The sequence below is a fragment of the Balaenoptera borealis genome (genome assembly GCF_965194805.1).
Source record: "Balaenoptera borealis genome assembly, chromosome: 3".
NCBI classification, from domain to species: Eukaryota; Metazoa; Chordata; class Mammalia; order Artiodactyla; family Balaenopteridae; genus Balaenoptera; species Balaenoptera borealis.
Genome location: NC_138866.1, coordinates 148,935,214 through 148,949,147, shown reverse-complemented (window position 1 = coordinate 148,949,147; position 13,934 = coordinate 148,935,214). Strand labels below are relative to the sequence as shown.

At 49.1% G+C, this 13,934-nt stretch overlaps 1 protein-coding gene across 11 annotated transcripts in view; it reads left to right on the top strand.

Annotated features, from left to right (window-relative positions):
• HOMER2 (homer scaffold protein 2) overlaps positions 1–13,575 on the top strand; it is a 96,658-nt gene extending 83,083 nt beyond the window's left edge. For 6 of the 11 annotated variants that reach the window (XM_082388519.1, XM_082388521.1, XM_082388514.1 and 3 more), the window contains 4 exons: positions 2,765–2,978; positions 5,011–5,121; positions 6,303–6,383; positions 7,571–8,470. In XM_082388519.1, coding sequence (XP_082244645.1) covers positions 2,765–2,978; positions 5,011–5,121; positions 6,303–6,383; positions 7,571–7,759 — 595 coding nt within the window. In that variant the 3' untranslated portion in view covers positions 7,760–8,470. Of the gene's footprint in view, positions 1–2,764; positions 2,979–5,010; positions 5,122–6,302; positions 6,384–7,570; positions 8,471–12,438 lie in introns of those variants that run through there. The other 5 variants (XM_082388516.1, XM_082388513.1, XM_082388517.1 and 2 more) reach the window with 5 other exon arrangements.
• Positions 13,576–13,934: the final 359 nt, after the last annotated feature.

The window sequence follows — 13,934 nt, the reverse complement described above, 5'->3', positions numbered from 1 at the left end:
ATCTACAAATTTAACACAACCCCCATAACGATATCAACAAGATTTTAACTTTTAATGACTATACTAGCTGTGCTTGTGTTTTCATATCTTGAGAATGTGGCCTGTTTCCCAAAGGCTAGGCTGGGCCTCACGGTGTAAGTCTGGCCCCATGATCACCTTCAGAACTGCTGTCTTTGGGGGTCATTCTGCTCACCTGGCAGGGGACTCGGCCGGCTTCCCCCAGCCTCTCTGTGGCTGAGAAGCTGCTTTCCTCAGACCTGCCCCGTTTAAGAACTCTATCATATTAATTCCCCCATTTTACAGGTAAGGAAACTGAGTCCCAGGTGGTACAGTGAGTCCTTGCCCAAGGTCACATGGCTGGTAAATCTTCCCAGAGGCACCCACCTCTGCAACCCAGCTGGCCTGACCAGTGCGTGGAGCTTAATTCCTGTGATCTGACCTAGGAATTCCAGAAAGAACATAGGACCCTTAGATCCAGCCACCTTCTTTGGACCCTGGGTTTTGTCAGGTACTTCACAGGACAAAACTGTGACCAGCCTCTTTTACTCATCAGGTGATCATGAGGACTATTTTTGGTTGAGTCACAGTGGGCTGCCTGGATGAAAACATTCCACCCCTAAAAATAAATGTTTTTAAATCCCAGTTGAATGGACGAGTGAATTACAGGAATGGGTGTGAAGCCATTTCCCGAAATCAGCTCAATCATTAACTCTGAAATTAATCACATAATAATATTTTGCTATGTTTTCAGTCTGTGGTGTTTGAAACCAAAAGTATATATTTTCCAATCACAGTTCTAGGACCTTGAGGTGGATGAAAGATAATGCAGATTATTAAAATACAGTTGTATTTACTTTTTTAAAAGTTAAAAAAAAAAAAAAAAAGAAGCCTTTAGAGACAGAACTCTCCTCAGCCAGGCAGTATTGATTAGAAGCCAAAAACTTTCTTTTTTTTTTTTCAGAGTGGCTAAGTCTGAGGTGGTGTTTTTTTTTTTAATTAATTTTTATTGGAGTTTAGTTGCTTTACAATGTTGTGTTAGTTTCTGCTGTACAGCACAGTGAATCAACTATACATATATCTCCTCTTTTTTAGATTTCCTTCCCATTTAGGTCACCATACAGCATTGAGTAGTGGTCCCTATGGCATACAGCAGGTTCTCATTAGCTATCTATTTTATACATAGTAGTGTATGTGTGTCAGTCCCAATCTCCCAGTTCATCCCACCCTGCCACCCTTACCCCCTTGATAACCATACGTTTGTTCTCTACGTCTGTGTCTCTATTTCTGCTTTGCAAATAAGTTCATCTCTACCATTTTTCTAGATTCCACATATAAGCGATATTATGTGATATTTGTTTTTCTCATTCTGACTTATTTCACTCTGTATGACAGTCTCAAGGTCCATCCTCGTCTCTACAAATGATCCAATTTTGTTCCTTTTAATGGCTAATATTCCATTGTCTGTATGTACCACATCTTCTTTATCCATTCCTCTGTCGATGGACATGTAGGTTGCTTCCATGTCCTGGCTATTGTAAATAGTGCTGCAGTGAACACTGGTCTCCAAAACAAGGAAACAAAAGAAGCGTTGAATGGGAGCGGCAACTGAGGGGAACCTGATTCCAGTTTGTTTTTTCAAACTTCACTGATCACAGAGGATTATCATGTGGTTTGGTGATAACGTGGAGGCGTCCCTCGGACCTGAGGTGACCTAGGGTCGGCCAGGGCTCCCTCACGCCAGGGCTCCCTCACACGTGCTGCGGTTAGAACCCCAGTTCTGCCCTCAGGGGACTCCCAGCCCCTGTCTCCTCTGTCCTCAAGTCCTCAGCTCTCAAATCTGGACCCAGGCTGTTTGTTTAAACCTGGGGTTGTTGGGCTCCAGAGAGGGGGTGTCAGGAGCTTGTTGAAAGGGTCCGCAGCTTTCATGAGAGTGTCAGAGGGCCCAGGGTCCGCCCCAGCACTTCAGAACCTACATCCCTGAGGCTCATTTCAGGAAGGAACGGACATGGGGCAGGAGAGAACAGTCCTGCGGCCAGGGGTCAGTAGGGAGCAGACGGGGGAGGGGTCTCTACCACAGTCTGTGGCTTCATTCTTAGTTTCCTTTTTTTTTTTAATTGAAGTAGAGTTGATTCACAATATTGTGTTAATTTCTGCTGTACAGCAAAGTGACTCAGTTATACATATATACATATAATTCTTTTTTATATTCTTTTCCATTATGGTTTATCCCAGGACGTTGAATATAGTTCCGTGTGCTATACAGTAGGACCTTGTTGTTTATCCATTATGTATATAATAGGTTGCATCTACTAACCCCAAACTCCCAATCCATCTCTCCCTCAGCCCCTTCCCCCTTGGCAACCACAAGTCTGTTCTCTTATGTTTGTGAGCCTGTTTCTGCTTCATAGATAAGTTCATTTGTGTCATATTTTAGACTCCACATAAGACTGATATCATATGGCATTTGTCTCTGTCTGACTTACTTAGTATGATAATCTCTAGTTGCATCCATGTTGCTGCAAATGGCATGATTTCATTCTTTTTTATGGCTGAGTTCATTCTAAGTTTCATCTCTTCCTTCTCTGAGAATTCTGTTCTCTTCTAAAGTGATGCCTTGAGAAAATCACCCAACAAGGCAGCATGTTCCCACTAAAGGGAGGTGCCAGGCCCGCTCAGCACGTGGTTCTCACCTCCAGGCCACCGGTGGGAGAGGGTGTGGCCCCGAGGCATGGGCTGAGGGGGTGGTTGGGTCCCCCCTCCCCAGGGCAGCCGGGTGGACGGCACCCACCCTCCCGGTCACCGCCTGGCCCCCGCCCGGCAGCGCCGCCAACGTAAAGAAATGGGAGATCGAACTGCAGACCCTGCGGGAGAGCAACGCCCGGCTGACCACGGCACTGCAGGACTCGGCGGCCAGCGTGGAGCAGTGGAAGAGGCAGTTCTCCCTCTGCCGCGACGAGAATGACCGGCTCCGGAACAAGGTGGGGAGGGCCAGGGCGGCCGTGACCTTCCTCTCCCTACTGCCTCCCACTTGGCCCTCAGTCCCGTGTCCCAGGGGCAGAAGGAAGAACCGCTGCTTCTCCCTTTGTCCTCCCCTCCGCCTCCCTGCCTGCCTTAGTGGGAACGCTACTACGTACAGAACTGACTGATTACCTTTCCTGAACCAAGTTTTAAAATTGCAATCGCAAAGGAGAAGAGAAATCAATGGGAGATTGCAGCTTTGTCTCTCGCAAAGATCACCCTCTGATGCGAGCTGTGGGTTGGCCTTTTGTGGGTGGCCTCCCTCTGGCATTTTCTGTGGTTCAGTGATCTTCGGTAGAGAAAAGGGATCCAGAGGGTGAGTGAAGAAAACAGATTCAGGAGATGGTGAGGCGTGATTGCTCAGAAACCCTGCTTCCCTGTAAACCGCTCTTTCTAAAAATGTGAGATAGCAAGGAAAGGAATACGCCCTTGATGTGTGAGGTGGGTGGATGCGGACGGCCCTCGTGTGCCCTCTACCCTCCTACCCTGACATCGGAGCTTTTCGATTTTTTTCAGAATTCACCCACGTCCTTCCCTGTAATTAGTCGCTCATGCTCTGGAGTTGGGCTGAGTTGATGCGGTTGCTTTAGGGTCCCCAGGTGAGGTCCTGGGGTTGCTGTGCTGTTTTGCTGGTCAGCACTTTTATCCCACAGTTGGTGAACACAGTCTGCTCCGTAAATGCAGGATTTCAGGGTACGGGTCTCATTGAGATTGGTACTCGCTCCCCTTGCCCCCGTTTATAACCCGCCCACCCGTTCTGAGTGGAGCCCCTGGAAACCACTCCCCTATTTCACGTCTTACTTCGGAGCAGGTGGCACGTGAAACTGCCTCGTGTCGTTTTTTCGTAAAGTGCTGACGGTGAGGGGCGCAGGCCAAGTGCTGACTCTGCACCTTCCCTTCTGAGGCTGGGCTGATCTGCCTGCCAGAGGGATTGATCGCCCTTTCTTTCTTTTTCCAAGCGAAGAGCTGAGTTTCTCGCTTCGCCTCTGAGTGTAAGAACCAAGGAGCCGTGCGGGGGGGCGGGGCGTGGAGGAAGCGCGTGCAGTGGAACCTGCTCCCTGCGCGGACCTGCGCGGAGCGTCAGCTTCCCTGGGTGGGAAGCGCTGGGAACTTGATTCCCAGGGCGGGATGTGGACGTTGGTGGGATCTCCGGCGGCTCCTGTGGCTGGAGGTTCCGATCCTGAGGGCTGGTGCAGGTCACCTCTGAGAATTGTCCTCATGTTGACCACCTAGTGCCCTGCACCCTGAGGACTGCCGCTGCCTGCTTGTGGGGACCCCATCAACATGGTGCTCTTGTGTTAACTTGCTGGTTACACCCCTGCCGTCCACTCTGCACCCATGCTTTGGCCCCTGGGAAATGCCCAGTGTCAGAGGTGTCAGGCTTGGGAAGGAGAGAAAGATGCACTCTGGGGATGTACCTCAGCCTGCACTTGTCATCTCTCCAGGAAGAGGCCCACGGGCCAGGCCCCTTCTGCGTGCATCAGTGGGGAAAGGTCATCTTGATTTAAAACGTTTGAAATGTCATCGAGTCCCAGTTGGTAGCCACTGTCCCACCGAGTTGCTCGGTTCTCTACCCTGCTCGCTTAACCCCTTGAAATGCAACAGAATCATTCAGGGCATGATTAAAATGATGTGACAGTCATTCTGCGAAGAAGCAGACAGATTCATGGGACATCTGGCCCCGACCTGTGACAGGTCCTTAAAGCAAACCTAAAGCTTACCGTCCTGTGACTGTGAGAGAAAACCAGAGGCCCAGAGCATACTGAAGCCAGGTTTTGTGACTTCTGTGGCTTTGTTGGTATTAAATGAGGGCATCCTGTGCCAGCAGGAGCAAACAGCCCAGGGGGAGCCCCGTGGAGTTTGTTTGTAGCCACAAGGAAAAATTTATAAGTGGGTTAATTTATGGTTTATTTTAAAAGAGCTGTGGTGATCTTTTGTTTAATGACTAAAGTAAACTGGCATCCCTGCTTTAACATGTGATATTAATTAAAGATTGACGAGCTGGAAGAGCAGTGCAGCGAGATAAACAGAGAGAAGGAGAAGAATACCCAGTTGAAGAGAAGAATTGAGGAGCTGGAGCTGGAACTCCAAGAAAAGGAGACGGTGGGTAGTGGGGCTCTGAGCGGTGCTGCTCGGCATCCCCTGGGCCTTGGCGGGTGATCTCCACCCAAGGACACGGCGGCAGCTGTGGGGCATGTGACCGGCCCTGGCAGCTGCCCGGACCTCAACACAGAGACAGAGCCAAAAGCTACACCAAGGCACAGATAGTCCAGAGCAAAGGCCTGACCATTACCCTCTGCAGCCTCCTTGTTGTACTTATTCTATAGTCAGTCACTCAGATCCAAGAGGGAGCTGAACATTTACAAAAGCACTCGGAAACTTTCACAGGTGGTCTTTTATCAGAAGTTGTGTTCTGCTGTCAAATTAATGCAGTGAGAACCCCCTGTCACACAGTCATTTATTTTCTGGGGGACAGGACAGCTAAGTACAGCTGGTCCCCTACCCACGAACAAGTTCCATTCCAAGAGTGCACTTGTAAGTCCAATTTGTTTGTAAGTCCAACAGTGTTAGCCTAGGTATGCAACTAACACAATTGGCTGTGTCCTACTGTACTGTAATAGGTTTATCATACTTTTCACACAAATAATACATAAAAAACAGACACAAAAACCAAAGAAAACATTTTTAACCTTACAGTACAGTACTTTGAAAAGTACAGTAGTACCAGCTTCATCACTGCTGCTTTTACGCTTGCTTCCGGACATCCTGGGCTTGAAATAAAGATACTGTAGTACTGTACTCTATACAGTTCTGTACAGTAAAGGACACAAACGCACAACCACTTGTAGAGGATGCATGCACGTGACAATGTACGCCAGACACGTGAACTAACTTACATGATTGGACATGTGAACGCACATTTGCATCTTTGAAAGTTCGCAACTTGAAGGTTCGTATGTAGGGGACTTACTGTATACAGAGGGTGGAGACCATGGGCAAGTTACCAGTCCTCTCTCAGCCTCGGTTTCCCCATCTACGAAACAGGAATCATACTTCTCTTTTCATGGTGGTGTACAGCCTTCATGCATTAATTCATGGAACATACTCAGCCTGCAGAATTACCTCATGTGTGTTAAGTATAACATCACCGCCATTATTATTTACGCAGACAACACAGGTTCCGAAAGCTGCTTCCATTATTGTATGCACGAGTTGGGGATTTTCAAGAATACATTTTATCTGACTTGCTTTCACATTCTTTTTCCAATTTCTGTCTCCTGTAGGAGTTGATAGACCTCCGAAAACAAAGTGAAATCATACCTCAGCTCATGTCAGAGTGTGAATACGTCTCTGAGAAGTTAGAGGTAAGGGCGGGGAGCACGTCCATCTGGGCTCAGATGAGAAGGCGTCCATTGTGTTACCCCTTTCTCCGAGGCCTCTCCCTTTCACGCCTGCTTGGTAAAGAAGAGCGACTTTGTATTCCTAAAAAGCCAGCGTAACTACATGCCAGATGCCAGTTTTGCTCCCGGGTGCAGACTCAGCAGTGTTTGTCTTCTGTTTTTTCCACTTATACAAAGGTGTCCTGTGCATAACCATAGTGTAGGTGACTGTTTCCTGCCCACAGAAGTCCCTACAGAACCACAGAAGGGTGCAGAGCAGGGGACGGAAAGGAGAGCTGAGAACCTAAGACCCAGGGGCTATTGCACCTCCCCAGCCAGTGACCTTGGACACGACCTTGGACAGGCCCCCCCCCACCCACCCCCAACCCCCCGCCGCCGCTGGCTTCAGATTTCTGATCCACAGAAGGAGCATTTTCAGGTCCTCCTTCACCTCCGAGGTTCTCCTCACTTCAAGAGCACTTTGTTCAGGTACACAACCTTGGTATTAGTAACTGGTTCTTGTACACCCATTCAAAAATTCTCATTTTATGCCCGTAAGATGAAAGCTCTTATTTGGACTCACAGCGGTCCCGCCATTGGGAGCTTGAACGTCTCCATGGCAACACCACTGGACGGACAGAGCACAGACCCACTGTCCCTGTGTCTGGCACGGCCAGTCCTCCCTTACTGACGGCCAGAGGCTGGCCTGGGGCCGAGGAGCCCTCGCCTTCTCAGTGGAACCGAGAGAAACAAGTCACTCTTCCATTTGTGCTATTTCTTGCTCTCTCCCAGAATGGAACCCAAAGGGGGCCTCTGCTGACCACCCTGGGCCTGGGGCTGAAAACCCCATGTGCTGGGATTTCAGGCTTCCTCTGCTGGGCACTTTGTAAGAGCATCACTTAGCACCAGGCTCCCTTGGGCAGGACGCTGAGTTCTGTGTTCTCTGTGGGGGCATCGTTTTAAGGCGAGATGCTGGCCGTTGGCACCTCTGCTAGAGAACAGCAGGAAGGAGGGGCACACACCTGATGCCAGGGGGGTGGGGGCAGGACACTTAACACCTCCAGGGAGGCAGGCCTGCCCGAGGGGGACGGACAGTCTGGCTGTCGCAGGTCTCAGCGGGGCTCCTCCTGCTCCCGTCCCCAGACCCTTCTTTCTCTCTCGCTTTGCTTCAGGCGGCAGAGAGAGACAATCAGAACCTGGAAGACAAAGTGCGCTCCCTGAAGACGGACATCGAGGAGAGCAAGTACCGCCAGCGCCACCTGAAGGTGGAGCTGAAGAGCTTCTTGGAGGTGCTAGACGGGAAGATCGATGACCTGCACGACTTCCGCCGGGGCCTCTCCAAGCTGGGCGCCGACAACTAGGGCTGCGCGTGAGTCCCCAGGGTGTGTGTGACACGGAGTAGCACTAGGACGTTCTCCCGTTCGCGTGGCTTCTGTAAATGCAGGCGCGGTTTGTCATGTTTCCAAACCAGGGGTGCCGTCCACTCTCTCCTCTCCAGAATAGAAATCTCTCCTTGCTTCTCTGGCCTTGCGAGGTCATGGACAACTGGACGATTCTGACTCAGGAATCCAGAACTAGGTCTACCTTAAACGTTTATGCAGTCAGGGCAGGGATGTTTATATCTTTCTTAAGGGCTGTTGCAACCATATGAACTGGAAAAAAAAGTATTTTCTAATTCAAGTATGAATACCCTTTCCAACTCCTTTTTTTTGAGTAACGTTCAGAGTATTCGAATGTCCACCAGGCACCAATGCGTGGGGTGTGGTGATAGCAGCTTTCCTCTCAGTATATACAGAGATGCTTTAAAGCAACCACTTAGTAGAGACTTGTCCCAAGAGAGAAAACACGCTTCTGGTGGAGGCGTTTTCTGGCAGGGGAATCGCCTGCATCCACTCCGCCCACTTCCACCTGCCCCCAGTTTGTAGGGTTGCGACAGTGTTCCTTTTCTTGGTTTTAATTTCTGAGCAGGTTACTGTGCTGTGGGGACAGCACGCAGCGAGGGTGCCTAGCACGGTGCCTGGCACAAAGTAGGTGCTTAATAAATATTTGTTCAATTAAACGTATAAACAGAATTTAGTGTTTTCATCACATCCCCCATCAAGCCCCTATTGGGCAGTCCACCGTCCTGGTGCACTGGGTCGTTATCAGGCATGTATGTGACTTTGTGGACAGACTCGTGGGTTGGCTCAGGTGGCCCTGGGGCCGGGAGGGTGGCGGTGGAAGCAGCAGAAGCTGGTCTGAGGCCCCCCCCCTCCCAGCAGCCCATCCATGGTGCTCTGCCCCTGGGGGCCTTTGACACTGAGACTACCCTTCCTTTCCAGGAGTGAGGCCTGTGGCCTGGGGATTCTAGGACCACTGACTGTCCCTGGTATAGGGGCTGCCCAGGGCTTGGGATCTAGGGTGGGATCCTCTGTTGGGTTTAGACAATTGAAAAAGAAATCACACAGGCCCATGAGGGAAAGAGTGGGCTCAAAGTGGCTGAGCCTTGGCCTTAGAGGAGTTCTGCCCAGGTCTACCTCCCCCTGTTCCTGCTATGGAAGGGACCAGATCCATGGACCTCTCCTCTCTTACTGAGTTTCTCAGTGGGGCCAGTGGACATTTCATTTGCCCCATGCATGGCAAAATGGTCTGAATCCCTGGCCGTGGGCATTTCTAAATCCCTTTGAAGGAGGGGGAGGCTTTGCTGCCCCCTTACCTGCTTTGAGAACCACTAAGAGAACTTCCCCCTCTAGAAGGATTTTCTCACACGTTAGAATTGCTTCCTGCTGAATTGTTTAGATAAACAATAAGATAGCCTGAGGAGGTAGGTAGGGTACACACGGATGTGACCCGGGCCCCAGGGTGACTTTACAAGTCCTGCTGCTCTCTTTCGTGTAGCTGAGACCATCTCCCTGAGCAGGGCGGTCTTATTTGGGGTGGGGAAAGCACCAGGACACGTAGGGGAGACCCGCAGGCTGAGTGGGGTAGCTCTGGTGGAGTTCACTGGGCTGGTGGCAGATGGAAATGGAAAGCGTGGTCAGCCCTCCTGCTGATTTGTGACTGGGCGCTGCTGGCCCTGCCCTTTCCCTGGAGCTCCAGATGGCTCTCAGGACAGTGGTAGCAGCTCTCTACTGACCTGGAGATCAGAGAGCTGGGCTGGCCGTGAGTTGGCCTTGTGGCCCAGCAGTGGGCTAAAGAGGATTCTTCTCAGGCTAGGCCAGTCCAGCTGCCCAGGAGCAGCAGACACTGGGATTCTGAAACCTCAGCTTGGGTCTTCTGAGGCCCACCACCCTTGTCTATGAGGCAGCTTATTCATCCAGAAGGAGCCGTCTTGACTAACAGGAGCATGCTCAGGTGACGTATTCATCGGAGGATAGAGTTGCCAGAGCCACTTGCACATTCCGGGCAGTGACTGGAGAAACCGGTGGCAGCAGTAGAGCCATTACCACGGTGGGCTGCTGTGTCCCTGTGCAGTTGAGACCCATGACCCCCGCTCACCGACCGTGGAAGAGTTTGGTGAGCCCTTGTAGGCAGGAGGTGAGGAGCTGAGAGCCCCACACTATGTGGCCCCAGCCAGCTTTACACCATGCAGCCCAGGAGCTAAGAGCAGTGGGGGCTTCTCTAAAGGAGAAGCAAAGTTGGGCTCAGCAGGGAAAGCACACCTTTACAAAAGCCCTGGACTTTCAGTTCCTTCTGCTTTTCTCTAAAGGTCTTAATGTTTCTTCATTTACTTTCTTTAAAAAAAAAAAAAAAAAGGCCTGGGACAACCTAGACAGTCTGTCGAGAGGCTAGCCCTGTCTAACAGCCTCGGGATATAAGGAGAATGACCCGCTGAATTCATCCCAGTTTCCCTTGAGCCAGGCCCTCATGTGTTAGGACGTCCAGCTCCAGTCTCAGCACTGATGCCCTTTGGTTGTCGTGATCTGAAGCCAAGTGCAGGCAGGGCATAACCCTTCCCTCACAAACACCCCAGCCCCGTCGTGCTGCTGGAGGATTTAGAGCTAGGACTGCGTCTTTGTTTCCAAGTGATGTCTCCTGATTTGACATCTCCAAGACTGGCTGCCTGAACCTCAATTAGCTTTTTTTTTTTTTTTTTCCTCTGCATCTGTGAAACCTGAGGCCTAAAAATAGCAACGTAAAATTTGGAATCCTTTAACCATAATGATCCTTAAAAATAATTTTCATTCCAAGCAAAGACCCACTGGATGCGTGATACAGTTGAGAGCGGCAAGGGGAGATAAAGTCTTCCTAGTGCCTCGGGAATAGAAAACCACCTGAGTGACAGGCTGGGACAGTGTGGTCAGGCCTTGAAAGAGAGCCAGCGTCCACATGAGACCCAGAACTTGTGCACTCCCTCCCTTCCACGCTCCCCTGCGTGCCGTCACTTGAGACCTCAGCTGGGTGAGAGAACGGGGCAGAGATCATTCCCCATTTTGCAGAGGAAGCAGAGACAGGTGACTCACCCTGAGTCACCCAGCTAGTGAGCAGCGGCGTGGGCTGCATCTGGGTCTCCTGAACCCTGGTCCAGTGTCTTTGTACAAGTCATTCTCTCTTCTCCCTTTAGTGACCTTTGGGTGCCAAGAAAAAAAACTCTCTTGTGTCCTGATAAGAGCATGTTGCAGTTATACTGTTTTAACATATGTCCACAGCAAATGACAACTTATAAATGAGTGAATCAGAATTACATTTACATTCATTACAGCAGTAAGTTCCACTTTTGAATGATTCTGCTTTTGTAGGGATCTTTCCAAGAGATTGTTGGTTAAAATGATGTTGGTGCTTTGAGAGGCCAGAGCAATGAGACACATTTTGAGTTCTTCAGTGATGGCTTTCTTGGAGGCAAAGCAGTTTGTTCAAAACAAGCAGGAGGCCCCAAAATGGCAGAGCAGTAAACAGAGTGATGACGGGGCAGGTGGGGTGTGGGGGGATTGCCCATCACTGCCCAGCCCCTTCCCAGACAGGAGCCAGCACTGGGAAGGGAGCAGACCAGCCAGTGGTTAGAGCAGGTTGAGTGGCACCTGACCGGCCCCCGGGAGGACTGTCCACAGCGGGCAGTTGGTCTCCATCCTGCAGTCTCCTCATGGACATCTCTAGACTTGGGCGGCCCACGGGCACAGCCTGGACGGTGGTTGGCTAACGCCTGGCCAGTATGTACTACATTTGACATAAAACATCAAATAAAGGGTGGGATATAGTGCTACTCAGAGGCGTCACGATCGGCCTGTTGTAAAAGGACTCCTTTTCTATAGGCAAGACTGCTTTTCTATAGAAATCGGGGGCAACTTTGGGTGAGAGCCAAAGCCAACCACAGGGTGTGCCAGGGACGTCAGGTGTGGCCAGGTGCGCCCTTAGAAGGCAGGCAGCCGGGATGGGACTTAGCAGAGGCGCTTGACAGAGGCTGCCCTTTAAGATAGAGCCAGCCGCTGCATTCTGCTCATCACTGAGAGTGGCTCTTTGTGCCATGTGTCCATCTAATAGCTATGGTTCTTTTATTCACTCGAAAGATGACTGGATTTTGAAGCACTGGCGATTTAAACTAGAAGCCTGCAAATCAACATCCATATATATTCTTAAATGACATGCATGGTTTAAAAGAATTACAATTTCTGCATACATAGTTTCCCCAAAATAAATGTATATTCTTGGGATGGTGGGGGTGACGGCATGGAGAGGGAATCCTGTATAGAAATGTGTGTTGTTTTACATGTCTTTTTCATACACCTATCTCAAGAATGTGGGTTTTTCCAGTTCCTCTTTAAACACCAGCCAGGAAGAAGGTGATTATGGTAAGAATTTGGCAGCCAGATGATATGGTCTAGTGAACTTTGGAGTGTGTGTGTGTGTGTGTGTGTGTATATTGGGGGAGGAAGCAGCAGGGGGAAGCAGGAGAAACGACACGGAAGGGTTTTCAATTAAAAAATATATGTATAGCTAAGAGGAGTCTTTAATAATCCTGGCGGTGATGTTATATGTTCTGGAATCCATCTTTGAGAAGAAGAGCTTGTGGGTCTTTTATTTTGAGCGGAATTGTACAGTGCCCTACTCTCTTTGACGAATGCAGAGCCTTGTGAAGAGTGGCCCCCACCCCAGGCCACACAGACCCCCGGTGCACCTGCCAGGAGCCCAGAGAAACCACGGTGGAGTCCAGACTGTGGGACATTTTGGCGGATGACTGACAGGTCCGATGATATGCAGCTGTGGGGAATGTGTCACTGTTCTTACTCTATGGACCACTTTTAATATAAAATCCTGACTTTAAATAAATTGTTGTAGCAATGTCTTATGGTGTGACAGACAATTAGGCATTTCTTGCATCAAATGTAAGAATTTAACGATTAGCATGAGGTGGATAAGTGGACTCTCCCAAGAATACTGTTTTTTTTCTTTTCCCTTTTCAAATGCCTTTTTGGTACATAAATAATATATACTTTTTTAAGAAGAAGCGAAAAAAATCACCTGTTATTACACCATCTGATTATAACCACTGTTAACATTTTGGTATATATCTTTTCAGACTTCTTTTCTATGCATCTATAGCTGTTTTACTTTTTTCATGAGGTACAATCATATTATACATTATTATACATATACTGTTTTGTAACTTGCTTTTTTCCCTTTTAACACTATATTGTGAATATATTTCTATGTCAGTAAATATGTAACAGCATCATTTTTAACATCTATGTAGGTTGTACCTTGGGTACTTGTTTCCAGTTTTATACTGTTGTACTCAAGGATATGATGGAAATCCTTTCTTCTAACACCTTCATGAACTTTTCAGAATATTTACTTAGGATAACTTTCTAAAATTGGACTTTCTGGCTCAAAAGTGTAATGGGTGCTACAAGCACTGCTCCGTCTCCTCCCCTCCCTCCTGGGCACACAGGAGATGCCACTTACCAGCCCCTATAGTCATTCAGGGTCCTGGTGCTAATGCTGGCCAATAAAGTGTGAGCAGAAGTGACATGTGCAACGTCCAGGCTGAGACTGTGAGATGCCCCCGTGCAGGTCTCCAGTCTTCCTGTTGCCTTGCCCCACAGGTGGTGATGTCCCAGGGCTGGAGCCTTTGTCAGCTGGAGCCTTTGTCAGTTTGGGTCCCTGAGTGACTGTGTGGAGAGCTCCCCTTCTCCCGTCATGACACCCCCCTCCCCACCTGTGTGGATGTGTACTGTGAATAAAGAATAAACTTTAAGTGTTACACTGTTGGGATATCAGGGTTATTTTGTTACTGCAGCATAACATATCCTGACTAACAAAAAGGTACGCACATGTTGGGGACTTTTAATATATCTTGCCTCAAATTGCCTTCCAGAAAGATGATACCAAATTATGCTCCCACCAGCAATGTGTGAGAATGTCCAATTCCCCTCTTTCACACTGGTTTTCCCATGGGGACCGGGGGGGCTAGTTTTGATATGCATTTTTTTGATGACAGTGTGACCCTCACTAGCCAACATATTTATTAGACTATATTCTTTTGTCATTTACCTATTCATCTTCTCTGGCCAATTTTCTCACAAGGTGTTTATGTGTCTCATTGATTTCTAAGAAGTTTTT